General features: G+C 47.4%; 1 protein-coding gene across 1 annotated transcript in view; it reads left to right on the top strand.

Annotated features, from left to right (window-relative positions):
* LOC144828093 (uncharacterized) overlaps window positions 1–14,194 on the top strand; it is a 394,020-nt gene extending 379,826 nt beyond the window's left edge. The window contains exon 7 of the mRNA XM_078686222.1: window positions 11,426–14,194. Within this exon, the coding sequence (XP_078542348.1) occupies window positions 11,426–14,194 (2,769 nt within the window). The remainder of the gene's footprint in view (window positions 1–11,425) is intronic.
* The last annotated feature ends 284 nt before the right edge of the window (window positions 14,195–14,478 follow it).

Raw genomic sequence — 14,478 nt, 5'->3', positions numbered from 1 at the left:
GACGCAGCGCCACAACAAGAGAGGCGCCATGGTGTGGCGTATATTAACAACGTGACGCATATGGGAGATGCATCCCATTCTAAAACCCTGCGCCATTAGGGAGCATTCCATCGCAAGGGAGGGCGTTCCTGCGCAGGAACGCATGCTAAAAGTGGCTATGGGGAATATATAAAATTTCAATCAGTCATTTAGGACAATGATGCGTCACTGAAACCCTGCGCCTGCATGAAGCAGACTTACGGCTTGATGCAGCATTGCTGGAGCTGCGCCATCGTTGCAACGCAACTCCATCAATGAGCCGCCTTTACGGCACCGATGCGTAACGCTTCGGTGACGTTTTGGGACCATGGTGTGCCGCATTGTAAATACGGCGCACCATGGGTGGTGCTGGCGTGCCGCACACTTTGCAGGGATGCGCAGGTAATTGCTAATCTGACACTTAGGGGCATACTTACGAGTTCTGAGCTGGACACCTCCAGATGTGCACCAGAACAAATGCGTAACGCAAAACTAACCTTGCGTCACGGCAGATGCGCCGCTATTACAATGCGGCAAACCCTGGCGCAAGGGTAGGCAGATGCGTGACGCATCTCGTGATGAAATAGGGGCGCATCTCTAGAGTCGCGTCGCGGGCGCGATGCAACTATAGCAGTGCTCAGGGCTGCCCAATACTCAACATACCGCATCAGTCCTTACGCCTGCTTCAAGCAAGCAGGCATAAAGAATTGACATAGCAGCGTCGCGGAAGTGCCTGCGTTAAATCTTGTAGATTTCACGCAGGCACTTTTGCGAGGCACACATCTGCCTGACCGGCACCCCCCCTCCCCCCCCCCTGCGTGGGAACGCACCCATTGTGGCGCAGGCCCAGGTCTTCACGTGGCGCATCTCCTTAGATGCATCACGTTGTACATGACTCGCAGGGATGCGCCACGTTTACGTCGCTGTGCGTCAGGTAAGGCAGTGTAAACGTGGAACAAGGGGCTTGTAAATCTGCCCCTTTGTGTCTAGCATTACGCAGTTCTGTAAAATACACTCATACATTACTCAGCCCAATTAAATGAACACAAAATAGAAAACAAATAAGCAGTGGCACCGGCACAGAGAAGGAGAACAGTGCACCTGAAATGCACAGAAGATTTTGAAATAGTAATTTACCTCTCCTATCAATGTAATCACCAGCAGCATTATTGCTCTTTGTAAAAAAGTTAAAGCAAACATTTGCAATATAACACAGTCACACAGAGCAGGAGAAAAAACAGAGTAGTGAGTAATGAAAAAATTGCTACTACTACTCACCAAGCCCGGGGACCTCCACTCCCAGCACGTCTAGCAGGTCACGCTCTCGGTCCAGGATGTCGGTCCAGCGGTGGGTGACTTGATTGTAGGTGCGCTGGACCCCCGTGATCTTAAAAAGGGCCCGGCACACCTGCCCCCACCGCTTCCGTCGCTCCTGGCTGTTGGTGTAACCAGCAGCGATCCTGCCGCCTGCCGCGATGGTCCTGGGGAGACGGCGCTGCACATAAAAAACAAGTGCGCCCACCTCCTCAGGGCTGAAGATCTCCCGGGGCACCACCATTTCCGCCCTCAAGCGACCACACGGGAGCCGGGCACGGGCTGCGGTGCCCGTCTTGGGCAGCTTGACAGCTGTCTTGACCATGTTCTGGGCAGGTGTTAGCAGTAAAGAAGAGACAAAATGAAAAAGAATAAGAGTAGGGAAGAAGGAAATAAAAGTTTAAAAAAGTAGTTCAAAAGTAAACAAAAGTAGCCTAAAACACAAAAATATAGATCTAGAAAAATAGAGGGATAGAAAATAAGTTAAATAGATCAAAAAAATATTAAAACAAGCAAAGGATGGCAGAGATATACAGAGGATAGAAACACCATACCCAGACACATAGGAATGAATAAAAAACAAGATGGCGGCCCGATCACGTGCGCGTAAGTAAGTTCGCACGCGATTTCTCTCGCGAACTCGTGCGAACTTGTATTCGCAAGACGCTCATCGCGCGAGATTACACATAGCGGGCGGAAACTGAAATACGTCACGCAAACAAAATGGCGGCACCCATACTCAACCTTGGGGTAACTCGCACGAGTTCGCGGCTTCCACGGGCGAGTTCGCACTACGACGCGCCTCGCGAATAGGGCGAAATTACCGAAAAACGAGTTTTGCAAAAGCAAAACGAACGAGCAGGTGCAAAAGTTCGAGCTCATCATTTGTAACCATTTACCTGTAGTGCTTCCTGAAGGGGCCCTCCAGAATCCGGTTGCCTACTTGCAACTATTGTGTGACCCTGCTCTGACAGTCACAGAATAGTTACAAGTATGCCATTGCATCCTGTTAAAAAACATTATTTACATTGCATTTGCAACAAAAAGGAAAGGGAGCAGACAAGCAGGTGCCAGCCTTCATTAATGTCAGTTGGGGCAGGGCAGGTGTTGTTGTTTGCAAAACTTAAAGCACTTAGCAGGTGTTTGTTCACTCAGTGGTCAATCAGAGGGTGTTGTGATGACACTGAGGGTGGCATGGGTGTGCCAGCCAGAGGGTGGCATGGGTGAACCAGAGTGCCAGTGTTGACAGAGGATGGCAGTGCTTTGCTTTGCCCCAATAATGTACACTGGTGAACTAGAGGGTGATGTGATGACACAGAGGGTGACATGGGTGAGCCAGAGGGTGGCATGGGTGACCAAAGAGAGTGCCAGTGGTGACAGAGGGTGGCAGTGATGAAGAAAGCTTAGCAAACAGGCTGGGCACGTAGAAACAACAAGTTCGCAAAACTGGCGACCCGACAAGTAAGTTCGCAATTTGCGAAATTGTACAAAACCCTCGCGAACTTGCAGAAACCCGTGCGAACACACACACCCCCAAAAAATACGCAAATCCGCGAGAATTCGCGGATTCCCGTATTTTCGCAATCCGCGAATACGCAAATCCGCAAATTCGCGGATTGCGAATCCGCAAAATCCGCCCATGCTTACCCTGAACCCTAAAAATACCCCTTTACCCAAAAACTAAAAACTGACCCTGAACACTAAAAATACCTCTTTACCCAAAAACTAAAAACTGACCCTGAACCCTAAAAATACCCCTTTACCCAAAAACTAAAAACTGACCCTGAACCCTAAAAATACCCCTTTATCCAAAAACTAAAAACTGACCCTGAACCCTAAAAATACCCCTTTACCCAAAAACTAAAAACTGACCCTGAACCCTAAAAATACCCCTTTACCCAAAAACCCCAAACTGACCCTGAACCCTAAAAATACCCCTTTACCCAAAAACCCAAAACTGACCCTGAACCCTAAAAATACCCCTTTACCCAAAAACCCAAAACTTAAATTTAATTTCCAAAACCAATTACTTTTATTTACGAAGTAAATTTTATTTAATGGTCAATTATTAATTAATTAACGAATTTAATTAACATATTTAATTAGTTATTATTAAATTACTCCCCACCCTATCCCCCTATAAACTCACAACCCACCACAGAAATAAATTTACTAATTATTATGTATTTATTCTTTAAATATTTATAATTACCAATTATATTTTAATTATTTACCAAATAATAATTAATTAACAATTAGTATTAATTTACATATTTAATTAATTACATTTAAATTACTTCCCACCCTATTCCCCTATAAACCCACCACCCGCTACAGAAAATAATTTAATAAAATTAACATATTTATAAATTAATCAATTATAATTAATTGCCAATTATATTTTAATTAATTACCAATTAATAATTATTTAACAATTAATTCTAAATAAATATCAATACATAAATTAACATATTTAATTAATTATAATTAAATTACTTCCCACCCTATTCCCCTATAAACCCACAACCCGCTACAGAATAATATTACACAAAAAATTAAAAATATTATTAACTTACCTTAAATTCGATATTTTTGTTGTCTATATTATGTCTAGTCGATATTATGTCCATTCTATATTTTTGATTCGATATTATGTCCATTCTATTCGATGTAAAAAAAATTTTGTCGATATTTTTGTTGTCTATATTATGTCTAGTCGATATTATGTCCGTTCTATATTTTTTACTCGATATTCTGTCCAATCGAAATAAAAGACTCTATATTATGACTGCACACCGACCAATCCATAACACAAAATCCTACGTTTCGAACGATCCCTTATTCACATTCTTAGCCTGAGTAACTTGTTTTACCAAATACCACACTCTAAGGTTTTATAAATCTACAGCTAACCGTAACCCCTTACCTTCACTGTAACAAGAATTTTAACCTTAACACATGCTCTATCCTACTGTGTAACTCTTCCCCCAAATCAGCAACCTACATTTTCCCTAATTTAAGCCTACTAATTTATACACTAACCCAAACTTAATGATTTCCACTTACCCTGTTCAGAACCCAAATCAACTCTCTGATCACTTCTTTTTCCTTGCTCCAACCATGTACATTTATTAGACTTTTCATTGAACAATTGTTTTCTCTTTTCCTTCTAACTTTTTGTTACCTACTTTGTTGTTTTACTGATTGCTAAATTACTGGACCAAAGACATGGCACTACAATATTTTAATATTAGACAAATGGCAAGAATGTGACCTAATGATCTTTGGAGAAACAGATGGATAACGATCTCTTAAGAAACAAATGGTACATTTATATACCAAGTTACGTATTTTTGCCAATGCAATTCACCACCGAGGATCCAGTTCTCAGTTTATTATATTTTTAAATATTGCTAAGATCTACTTTGTATATGTGTGTCTGTATTTGGGGAGTGCAAACCTAGCTTGAGCAACTGGGTTCTGGACAGTGGTGACGCACCCCAGGGAGTTTAATCAATGAGCAATAGTCAAGGACAGACTGTCAAGTCGGGGTGGTACTCCTCGAAGGGCTATTTTCTGGATTATAGGAGATTTAGTGCTGATCTAATATTGAATGAAGAATGCTTGCTTTCCGGTTTCATCAATCTATTTGGATACCATTGTGATCTTCTTAAAAAGCTTGTACAAAGCTAACCATATCTGCACATTGTCCTTCTGAGATCAGTGTATGCAAACACACAGACATGAATTTCTTTCTTAACAGATGAGATTGTGAATTGGTGCCATTTCTTCTGGAATGTTAGTAATCAGCCATTTCAAAATCCAAGATTTCCAAGATTGGGAACTTCCTCATCCTAGAAGTCTAAAAGATATACAAAGCATATTAGCCAATGCCAAGGTCTAGCAAGCATGTGTCCTTGGATTATTCAATTGTGGTGGCTAAAGTGCCTAGATTAACCCAAAGTAACATGTAGTTTGTTTTTACAGAAGAGCGTTCACGCGCAGCGGGCGGGCCGATTGTGCGCCGAAGGCGCGCCAAAGGCAAGCCCGACTATGCCCGTCCGCGCCTGCCCAGCACCAGGACCCCTGGTCCTCGACGATGCCAGCCCACCTGACGGACCTACGACGCCGCCACCCTCCACGCACTCAACGCCGGCCGTAACACCGCCTGCTACCAAGCCACCCCGAGGCACACACACGGACCCTTCACCTGCCAAGCCTGCCGATCCACCTGCCTCCGGACCTGCACCACACCCGCCAAGCCGAGCACCAGCACCAACCACCTCAAGTGCATCCTGCTCAACACCCGCTCCGTCCACAGGCACGCCGTGGAACTCTGGAACCTCCTTGACACAACCTCACCAGACGTCGCCTTCCTCACGGAAACCTGGATGAACGCCTCCTCAGCCCCCGACATCGCCATAGCCATCCTGGGCGGCTACAAGATCACCCAGAGGGACCGCGTTAACCAAACCGGAGGAGGCATCGCCATCGTCCACAGAAACACCGCATCACGACCAACTCCGACGACACCCTCACTGCCACCGAACACCTTCACTTCCAGATCCAGACCGACCCCAAGACCACCCTCAGAGGCACTCTCATCTACAGACCCCCGGGACCACGCACACAATTCAGCGAAGCCATCGCAGACTTCATCAGCCAGCACGCCCTCACCTCCTCAGACTACATCCTACTAGGTGACCTCAACTTCCACCTGGAGAACAACAAGGACTACAACACCGCCGCCCTGCTGGACAACCTCGCCAACCTCGGACTCAAGCAACTGGTGAACACCCCCACCCACTACGCCGGCCACACGCTTGACCCCGTCTTCTCCTCCAGCAAGCACATCTCCTTCAGCCACTCCACTGGACTACATTGCACAGACCACAGCTGCGTCCACTTCAACTTCAGGAGAACCACTACCCACCACCACCCGCAACAAGTTCCCCGCAGAAGCTGGAGCAAGATCACCGCCGACCAGCTCACCACCACCCTCAGCCAGAACCCGCCTACCAACACGATGGACCCCGACGAAGCAGCCCGCAACCGCACATAGTGGCTCACCGACTGCGCAGACGAACTCGCACCACTGAAGAACCCTCCCAGCAGACCCGGCAGCAGGAAAGCCTCGTGGTTTACCACTGACCTCAAAAACTCCAAGAAAACCTGCCGCACCCTCGAAAAAGCCTGGTGCCACGACCAGACAACAGAACACATGACCGCCCTCAAGAACGCCACCCGCAAACACCACCAGCTGATCCGCACCACCAAGAAGACAGCATGCAAAGAAAGACTGGACAACAACACCCACAACAGCAAGGAGCTCTTCAGCATCGTCAAAGAGCTCTCAAATCCCAGTGCCTGCAACACCGACATCACTCCCTCGCAAGACCTCTGCGACTCTCTCGCCTCGTTCTTCCACCGCAAGATCGCCGACATTCACAACAGCTTGGGCGCACAAACCACGCACCCAACCACCGAACCAGCGCCCCCAAACACCACCCTCTGCACCTGGACCCCTGTCAGCACCGAAGACACCACCCACATGATAAACACCATCCACTCCGGCTCCCCCACCGACCCCTGCCCACACCACATCTTCAACAAAGCCGACTCCATCATCGCACCCGAACTCCGGAACATCATCAACAGCTCCTTCGCATCCACCACCTTCCCGGAGAGCTGGAAACATGCTGAGCTGAGCGCCCTCCTCAAGAAACCCACTGCGGACCCCACGGACCTGAAGAACTTCCGCCCCATCTCGCTCCTCCCCTTTCCAGCCAAAGTCATCGAGAAGACCGTCAACAGACAACTCTCTGCCTTCCTCGAGACCAACGGATCCCTCGACCCCTCACAGTCCGGCTTCCGAGCAAACCACAGCACTGAGCCCACCCTCATCGCAGCCACCGACGACATCAGGTTCCTGCTCGACAACGGGGAAACAACTGCCCTCATCCTCCTGGACCTCTGAGCAGCCTTCGACACCGTCTGCCACCGCATTCTGATACAGCGCCTCAGCAACACCAGAATCCAAGAAGCGGCCCTGGAGTGGATCATCTCATTCCTCGCCGGAAGAACCCAGAGAGTCCGCCTTCCCCGTTCTGATCCGTGGCCACCGAAGTCATCTGCGGCATCCCGCCAGGGTCCTCACTCAGCCCCACCCTCTTCAATGTCTACATGAGCCCTCTCGCAGCCATCGCCCACCGACACAACCTCAACATCATCTCCTACGCCGATGACACATAGCTAATCCTCTCCCTCACCAACGACCCCGCCACCGCCAAAGTCAATCTCCAGGAAGGAAAGAGAGACGTCGCAGAATGGATGAAGATCAGCCATCTGAAACTGAACTCGGACAAGACGGAAGTCCTCATCCTCGGACCATCTCCCTCCGCGTGGGATGACTCCTGGTGGCCCCCTGCCCTGGGCAGCGCACCCAAACCAACGGACCACGCACGCAACTTGGGCTTCATCCTGGACTCCTCCCTCACGATGACCAAGCAAGTGAACGCAGTCTCGTCATCCTGCTTCAACACCCTGCGTATGCTCCGAAAGATCTTCCGATGGATCCCCACAGAAACCAGGAAGACAGTCACCCAGGCCCTCGTCGCCAGCCGTCTGGACTACGGGAACACCCTCTACGCTGGAACCACAGCCAAACTCCAGAAAAGCCTCCAGCACATTCAGAACGCCTCAGCACGACTCACCCTGGACATCCCTCGCCGCAGCCACATCTCTGCCCACCTGAAAGACCTGCACTGGCTCCCCGTCAACAAGAGGATCACGTTCAGACTCCTCACCCACGCACACAAGGCTCTCCACGACATGGGCCCGAATTACCTCAACAGCCGCCTCACTTTCTACACACCCACCCGCCAGCTCCGATCCGCCAGCCTCGCCCTCGCCTCCGTCCCACGAATTCCGAAATCCACCGTCGGAGGAAGATCCTTCTCCTACCTGGCAGCCAAGACATGGAACTCCCTCCCCACTCACCTACAGCTGACCCTGGATCACCTCTCCTTCAGGAAACATCTTAAGACCTGGCTGTTCGAGCAATAGCGACCCCACCCCCCCTCAGCGCCTTGAGACCCTTACGGGTGAGTAGCGCGCTATACAAATTCTTGTGAGTGAGTGAGTGAGTAGCAGATAGAGTCCTTTTGCATATTGTGAACAAGGAATACTTTTACGCACTACAATGCACACCTTTTAAACCAAAATGTGTTTAGCAGTTTTGAAAGCTCATTTTGTTTTTAATCTTAAAAGACTAAAGTATTACCTTGGAACAGTAGCAACCCATCCTTAAGGGTCGAGGCAACCAGCCCCTGTGTATTTGCAAACATGAAAAGTATCTGTCAGGCTGAGCAAGGGCCAGCCTGACACACCCTTTGTATTCTGGTCAGGCAGCCAAGTACTGTACATGGGCTAAATGGGCATGTGTCTGACTGTCTGAGCTGAATTTTGCCTGGCTGAAGATTTCACAGCCCTGTGGGCCTGACCTCCTCAGCTCAGCAAAGCACTAGGAGGTACTCCCCTCTTGATGAGAGGGTGTGTTACAGCTAGACTCCGGCAATCAGCCCAGGGCACTTTAGGGCTTAAAACTGAATTACCCAGATCCAACAGTGATACCTCGAGACAGGGTGGAGTGGGATCAGCAGGCTCACTGACCCAATTCCACTCTGTAAGCAGTAAGGGACTGCCACCTTCTCTCATTTTCTGACCCATAGCAAAGTCCGTCAATCACATGTGCTGGCAGTCCCAATCTTCCAGAATACAAGGTTTCCCCTCCCGCCACCTGCGATCACTGCTGTGGGGGGGTATGTTTTTATTAAATGTTTGGTGCATGTGCACGCATGTATGAATATATGTATATTTGTGTGTGCACTAAATGGGTGTGCACATTTGTGACTGGATGGGTATGAGTGAGTCTGATTGTAGATAGGTATGGGTGAGTATATGTGTGCATTTGGGGCTAGCCTGTATTCCCCCCTTTCAAATTACCAGCCACCACTGCTATGGTAAAAAAATGGATGAAGCTCTAATCAAAAAGTGACGATATAATCTAGGAAATTGACCATGGAGAATGAACTGAAATGTAATACTTAAAAGTATAAAGTGCCAAACGGGGCTAACCATTTGCGCTAGAATGGGTTAAATCCAAAAGTTAAATCAATGGAGCAGAAGTGTACTGTAGCGGTAGGGTCAGAAGTCCAGTTCTTATACCCACTGGTGCTTTGAAGTGGGGGAGACTTCAAAGTAGGGCTTTGATGTGCATAGAGGTCCTCACTTCCTGCCCTGGCACCAGACTCACTACAGGGCGACATGCAGCTCTTTGTATGGGGACAGGACACTGACTATGTAGGTGTAACTGAAAGGCTGTGTCCGGCTCCTCCCTTCCATCCTGCCCACGATGGCCCATCATCACACCTAAACTCCCTTTGTTTGTGGCTGTCTATAGGGACTGCACAAAGCCCAGCTGTCACCCACCCCAGACGCGTATTGGAGACAGGCTGCAAGCACACAGGGCTAAGAGCAGATGAATGCCATATTTCTAAAAGTTGCATTTTTAGAATTGTACTGATAAGTTCAACTTAACCATTAAAGATGAAATACAATTCCATTGGTATTAAACATGATAGCTCTGTCTCCTTCCAACTGGGGATTACAGCTTGTTAAGTGTAATAAGGAATCCCCAATGTTAACCTATGGGAGCGGTAGGCCTCACAGTAGTGAAAAATTAATTTGGAGGTTTTTCACTACCAGGACATGTAAAACTTAAAAGTACATGTCTTACCCTTTAATTACACAGAACTGTGCCCCATGGACTACTTAGAGTTTAGGTCAGGCTCATATATGTAATAAAAGGGGAAATGTAATGCTTCGTAAGGGTTGTAAATGCCAAGTTAATATGGCAGTGCAAACTGCACACACAGGCTCTATAGTGGCAGGCCTTTGACATGTTTAAAGGGCTACTTAAGTGGGTGGCCCACTAGTAGCATTTAATTTACAGGCCCTGGGGACACTTTACTAGGGACGTACAGGTAAATTAAATATGCCAAATGTGGATAATCTAGTCAAACCATGTTTAGGGGAAAGAGCACAAGTACTTTAGCACTGGTCAGCAGTGGTAAAGTGCACAGAGTCCTAAGGCCAACAAAATGAGATCAGCAAAATTGGAGTTAAGCAGGCAAAAGGTTTGGGGGGAAGACAACCCTAAGGCTGACAAGTCTAACATTGGGGTTCTCCCAGTTGAAGACTGGGCATCCACTTGGCCAAAGTCTGAATGAGTCCCTTAGAATCGACCGCCTTATGTGCGCTTCAAAAATTGCATATATGTATATTTCTGCTTATATTTATTATAATTTATAGCTATGCATTAACATGTTTGTGTGCTTACTGTTAATGCTCGTTGCTTAGCTGTTAATATTTACACAATGGGACTAATGATCATTTCAACTAATATTCAACCAGCCCTCCTTCTTGCTGTGCTATGTACAACTAATGTCCGGTTCAACGTTTTCTTAAAAATGATTTAAATGTTAAATAAATAACAGCATAGAAAAACAAGATCAACCTGGTGTTTGTTGCTATGATAACAGCAGGTATTTGATAAAGGAAAATTGTACATTAGAGGAGCAATAATTCAGATGTGAGAGGTATAATGGGACAGATGAGCATGTTTTCTTTCTTAATGAATTGTAAACAATATATCCTGCATGCAGAATATATAATGATGGTGAGGCCATTCCCTGATAGAAACTGCAGTTATTTAATTTTAGCCCATGGATTATGTGCTTTTGATATTTAGATACTAAGTAAATATAAACCATCGATTTTCTCATGACTTATTGCATATTTAAATATTTTATGTAGCATACTCAATGATGAAATGTTTTAAATATTCTTATTGCCCCATCTTTGTATAATGTCGTATGTTCCAAATTTACCCACCTTCACAAGACAATGATGAGTCTCCAACATGGCAATTGTTGCTATTTTTAAAAGCAATATAACAGAACCCTTCAAATCTAACAGGCTTTATATTGACCTAAATATGTTCTCACATTTTTTCACATGTGTTTCTTTGCAGGGGTTCAAAAAGGTATGTGCTGCTCTGTATGAAGGCTACAAAGATAGTGCTTTCGGAGCAGAGATGTTAACTAGAATTGACCTGTGCTCCATGCATAAGAAGCCAAAGGAACCTGGATATTATTTCTGTGAGCATTCAATTCATGTCGGCTCAAATGCTGTAGCAATGACTCCGACCATCGAGCTCGACATTGCTGATGCGTCAACAGTGAATGTGAAAGGAGGAGTTGATTGTTCTTCCACTGTTGAAGTGCCATCAGTGCTAACACCAGACATTGCAACTGCTGCATCGGTAACTACAGCAGACAATATTGAGAGCTCCTCCATTGTCGGAGTGACGTCAGTGCTAACACCAGACATTGCAACTGTTCCATCGGTGGCCACAGAAGAAGATACTGCGAGCTCCCTCACTATCGGAGCGACTTCAGTCCGGATACCAGACCTTGCAACTACTCCATTAGTGGCTACAGGAGAAGATATTGAGAGCTCCTATACTGTTGGAGTGACTTCTGTGCTAATAGTAGACCTTGCAACTGCTCCATCGGTGGCCACAGAAGAAGATAATGAGAGCTCCCCCACTGTCGGAGTGACTTCAGTCCAGACACCAGAACTTGCAACTGCTCCATCTATGGCTACAGAAGATATTGAGAGCGCCCCCATTGTCGGAGTGACTTCAGTCCTGACACCAGACAATGCAAGAGCTCAGTTGGTGGCTACAGAAAAATATACTGAGAGCTACCCTACTGTTGGAGTGACTTCAGTGCTAACACAAGACATTGCACCTGCTCCATCGGTGGCCACAGAAGTTACTGAAAGCTCCTCCACTGTTGGAGTGAATTCAGTGCTAACACCAGTCTTTGCAACTGCTCCAATGGTAGCCACAGAAGAAGATACAGAGAGCTCCCCCACTGTCGAAGTTACTTTAGTGCTAAACTCACCCATTGCAACTGCTCCATTGGTAGCCACAGAAGAAGATACTGAGAGCTCCCCCACTGCCAGAGTACCTACTGTGCCATCACCAGACACTGCAACTGCTCCATCGGTAGCCACAGAAGAAGTTACTGAGAGCTCCCCCACTGCCAGAGTGACTACAGTGCCAACACCAGACATTGCAACTGTTCTATCAGTAGCCACAGAAGAAGATACTGAGAGCTCCCCCACTGCCAGAGTGACAACTGTGCCAACACCAGATATTGCAACTGTTCCATCTGTAGCCACAGAAGAAGATACTGAGAGCTCCCCCACTGTCAGAGTGACTACTGTGCCAACACCAGACATTGCAACTGTTCAATCGGTAGCCACAGAAGAAGATACTGAGAGCTCCCCCACTGCCAGAGTGACTACTGTGCCAACACCAGACATTGCAACTGTTCCATCGGTAGCCACAGAAGAAGATACTGCGAGCTCCCCCACTGCCAGAGTGACTACTGTGCCAACACCAGACATTGCAACAGTTCCATCGGTAGCCACAGAAGAAGATACTGAGAGCTCCCCCCCTGTTGGAGTGACTACTGTGCCAACACCAGACACTGAAACTGCTAAATCGGTGGCCACAGAAGAAGATATTGAGAGCTCCATCACTATCGGAGCAACAACAGTCTGTACACCAGACCTTGCAAGTGCTCCATCAGCAGCTACAGAAGACGTTATTGAGAGCTCCCCCACTTTTGGAGAGACTTCTGTCCTAACACCAAACCTTGCAACTGCTCCATCGGTGGTTCTAGAAGAAGATACCGAGAGCTCCCCCACTGTCGGAGTTACTTTAGTGCTAACCTCACCTATTGCAACTGCTCCATCGGTAGCCCCAGAAGAAGATACTGAGAGCTCCCCCACTGTCGAAGTTACTTTAGTGCTAACCTCACCCATTGCAACTGCTCCATCGGTAGCCACAGAAGAAGATACTGAGAGCTCCCCCACTGCCAGAGTGACTACTGTGCCAACACCAGACATTGCAACTGTTCCATCGGTAGCCACAGAAGAAGATACTGAGAGCTCCCCCACTGTCAGAGTGACAACTGTGCCAACACCAGACATTGCAACTGTTCCATCGGTAGCCACAGAAGAAGATACTGAGAGCTCCCTCACTGTCAGAGTGACTACTGTGCCAACACCCGATATTGCAACTGTTCCATCGGCAGCCACAGAAGAAGATACTGAGAGCTCCCTCACTGTCAGAGTGACTACTGTGCCAACACCAGACATTGCAACTGTTCCATCGGTAGCCACAGAAGAAGATACTGAGAGCTCCCTCACTGTCAGAGTGACTACTGTGCCAACACCAGACATTGCAACTGTTCCATCAGTAGCCACAGAAGAAAATACTGAGAGCTCCCTCACTGTCAGAGTGACTACTGTGCCAACACCAGACATTGCAAATGTTCCATCGGTAGCCACAGAAGAAGATACTGAGAGCTCCCTCACTGTCAGAGTGACTACTGTGCCAACACCAGACATTGCAACTGTTCCATCGGTGGTTACAGAAGAAGATATTCAGAGCTCCCTCACTATCGGAGCAACAACAGTCCATGCACCAGACCTTGCAAGTGCTCCATCAGCAGAAGATGTTATTGAGAGCTCCCCCACTGTTGGAGAGACTTCTGTCCTAACACCAAACCTTGCAACTGCTCCATCGGTGGTTCTAGAAGAAGATATTGAGAGCTCCCCCACTGTCAGAATGACATCTGTGCTAACAGTAGACCTTGCACCTGCTCCATTGGTGGCTACAGAAGAATGTGAGAGCTGCCCCACTGTCGGGGTGACTTCAGTGTGAACACCGGACCTTGCAACGGCTCCATCCGTGACTGCAGAAGACATTTTTGAGAGCTCCCCCACTGTTGGCATGAATTCAGTTCTAACACAAGACTTTGCAACTATTCCATTGATGGCTCCAAAAGAAATTGAGAGTTCCCCCAATGTTGAAGGCACTGCAGTGATAACACCAGACCTAGCACTTACTCAATCAGTGGCTACAGGAGAAAGTGTTGACTCCCACTGTGGGAGTGACTTCAGTGCTAAAACCAGACCTTGAAAGTGCTCCTTTGGTGGCCACCAAAG

The sequence above is a fragment of the Lissotriton helveticus genome, chromosome 4_1, assembly GCF_964261635.1.
Source record: "Lissotriton helveticus chromosome 4_1, aLisHel1.1, whole genome shotgun sequence".
NCBI lineage: Eukaryota > Metazoa > Chordata > Amphibia > Caudata > Salamandridae > Lissotriton > Lissotriton helveticus.
This window is presented reverse-complemented; position numbering and strand designations above follow the sequence as displayed.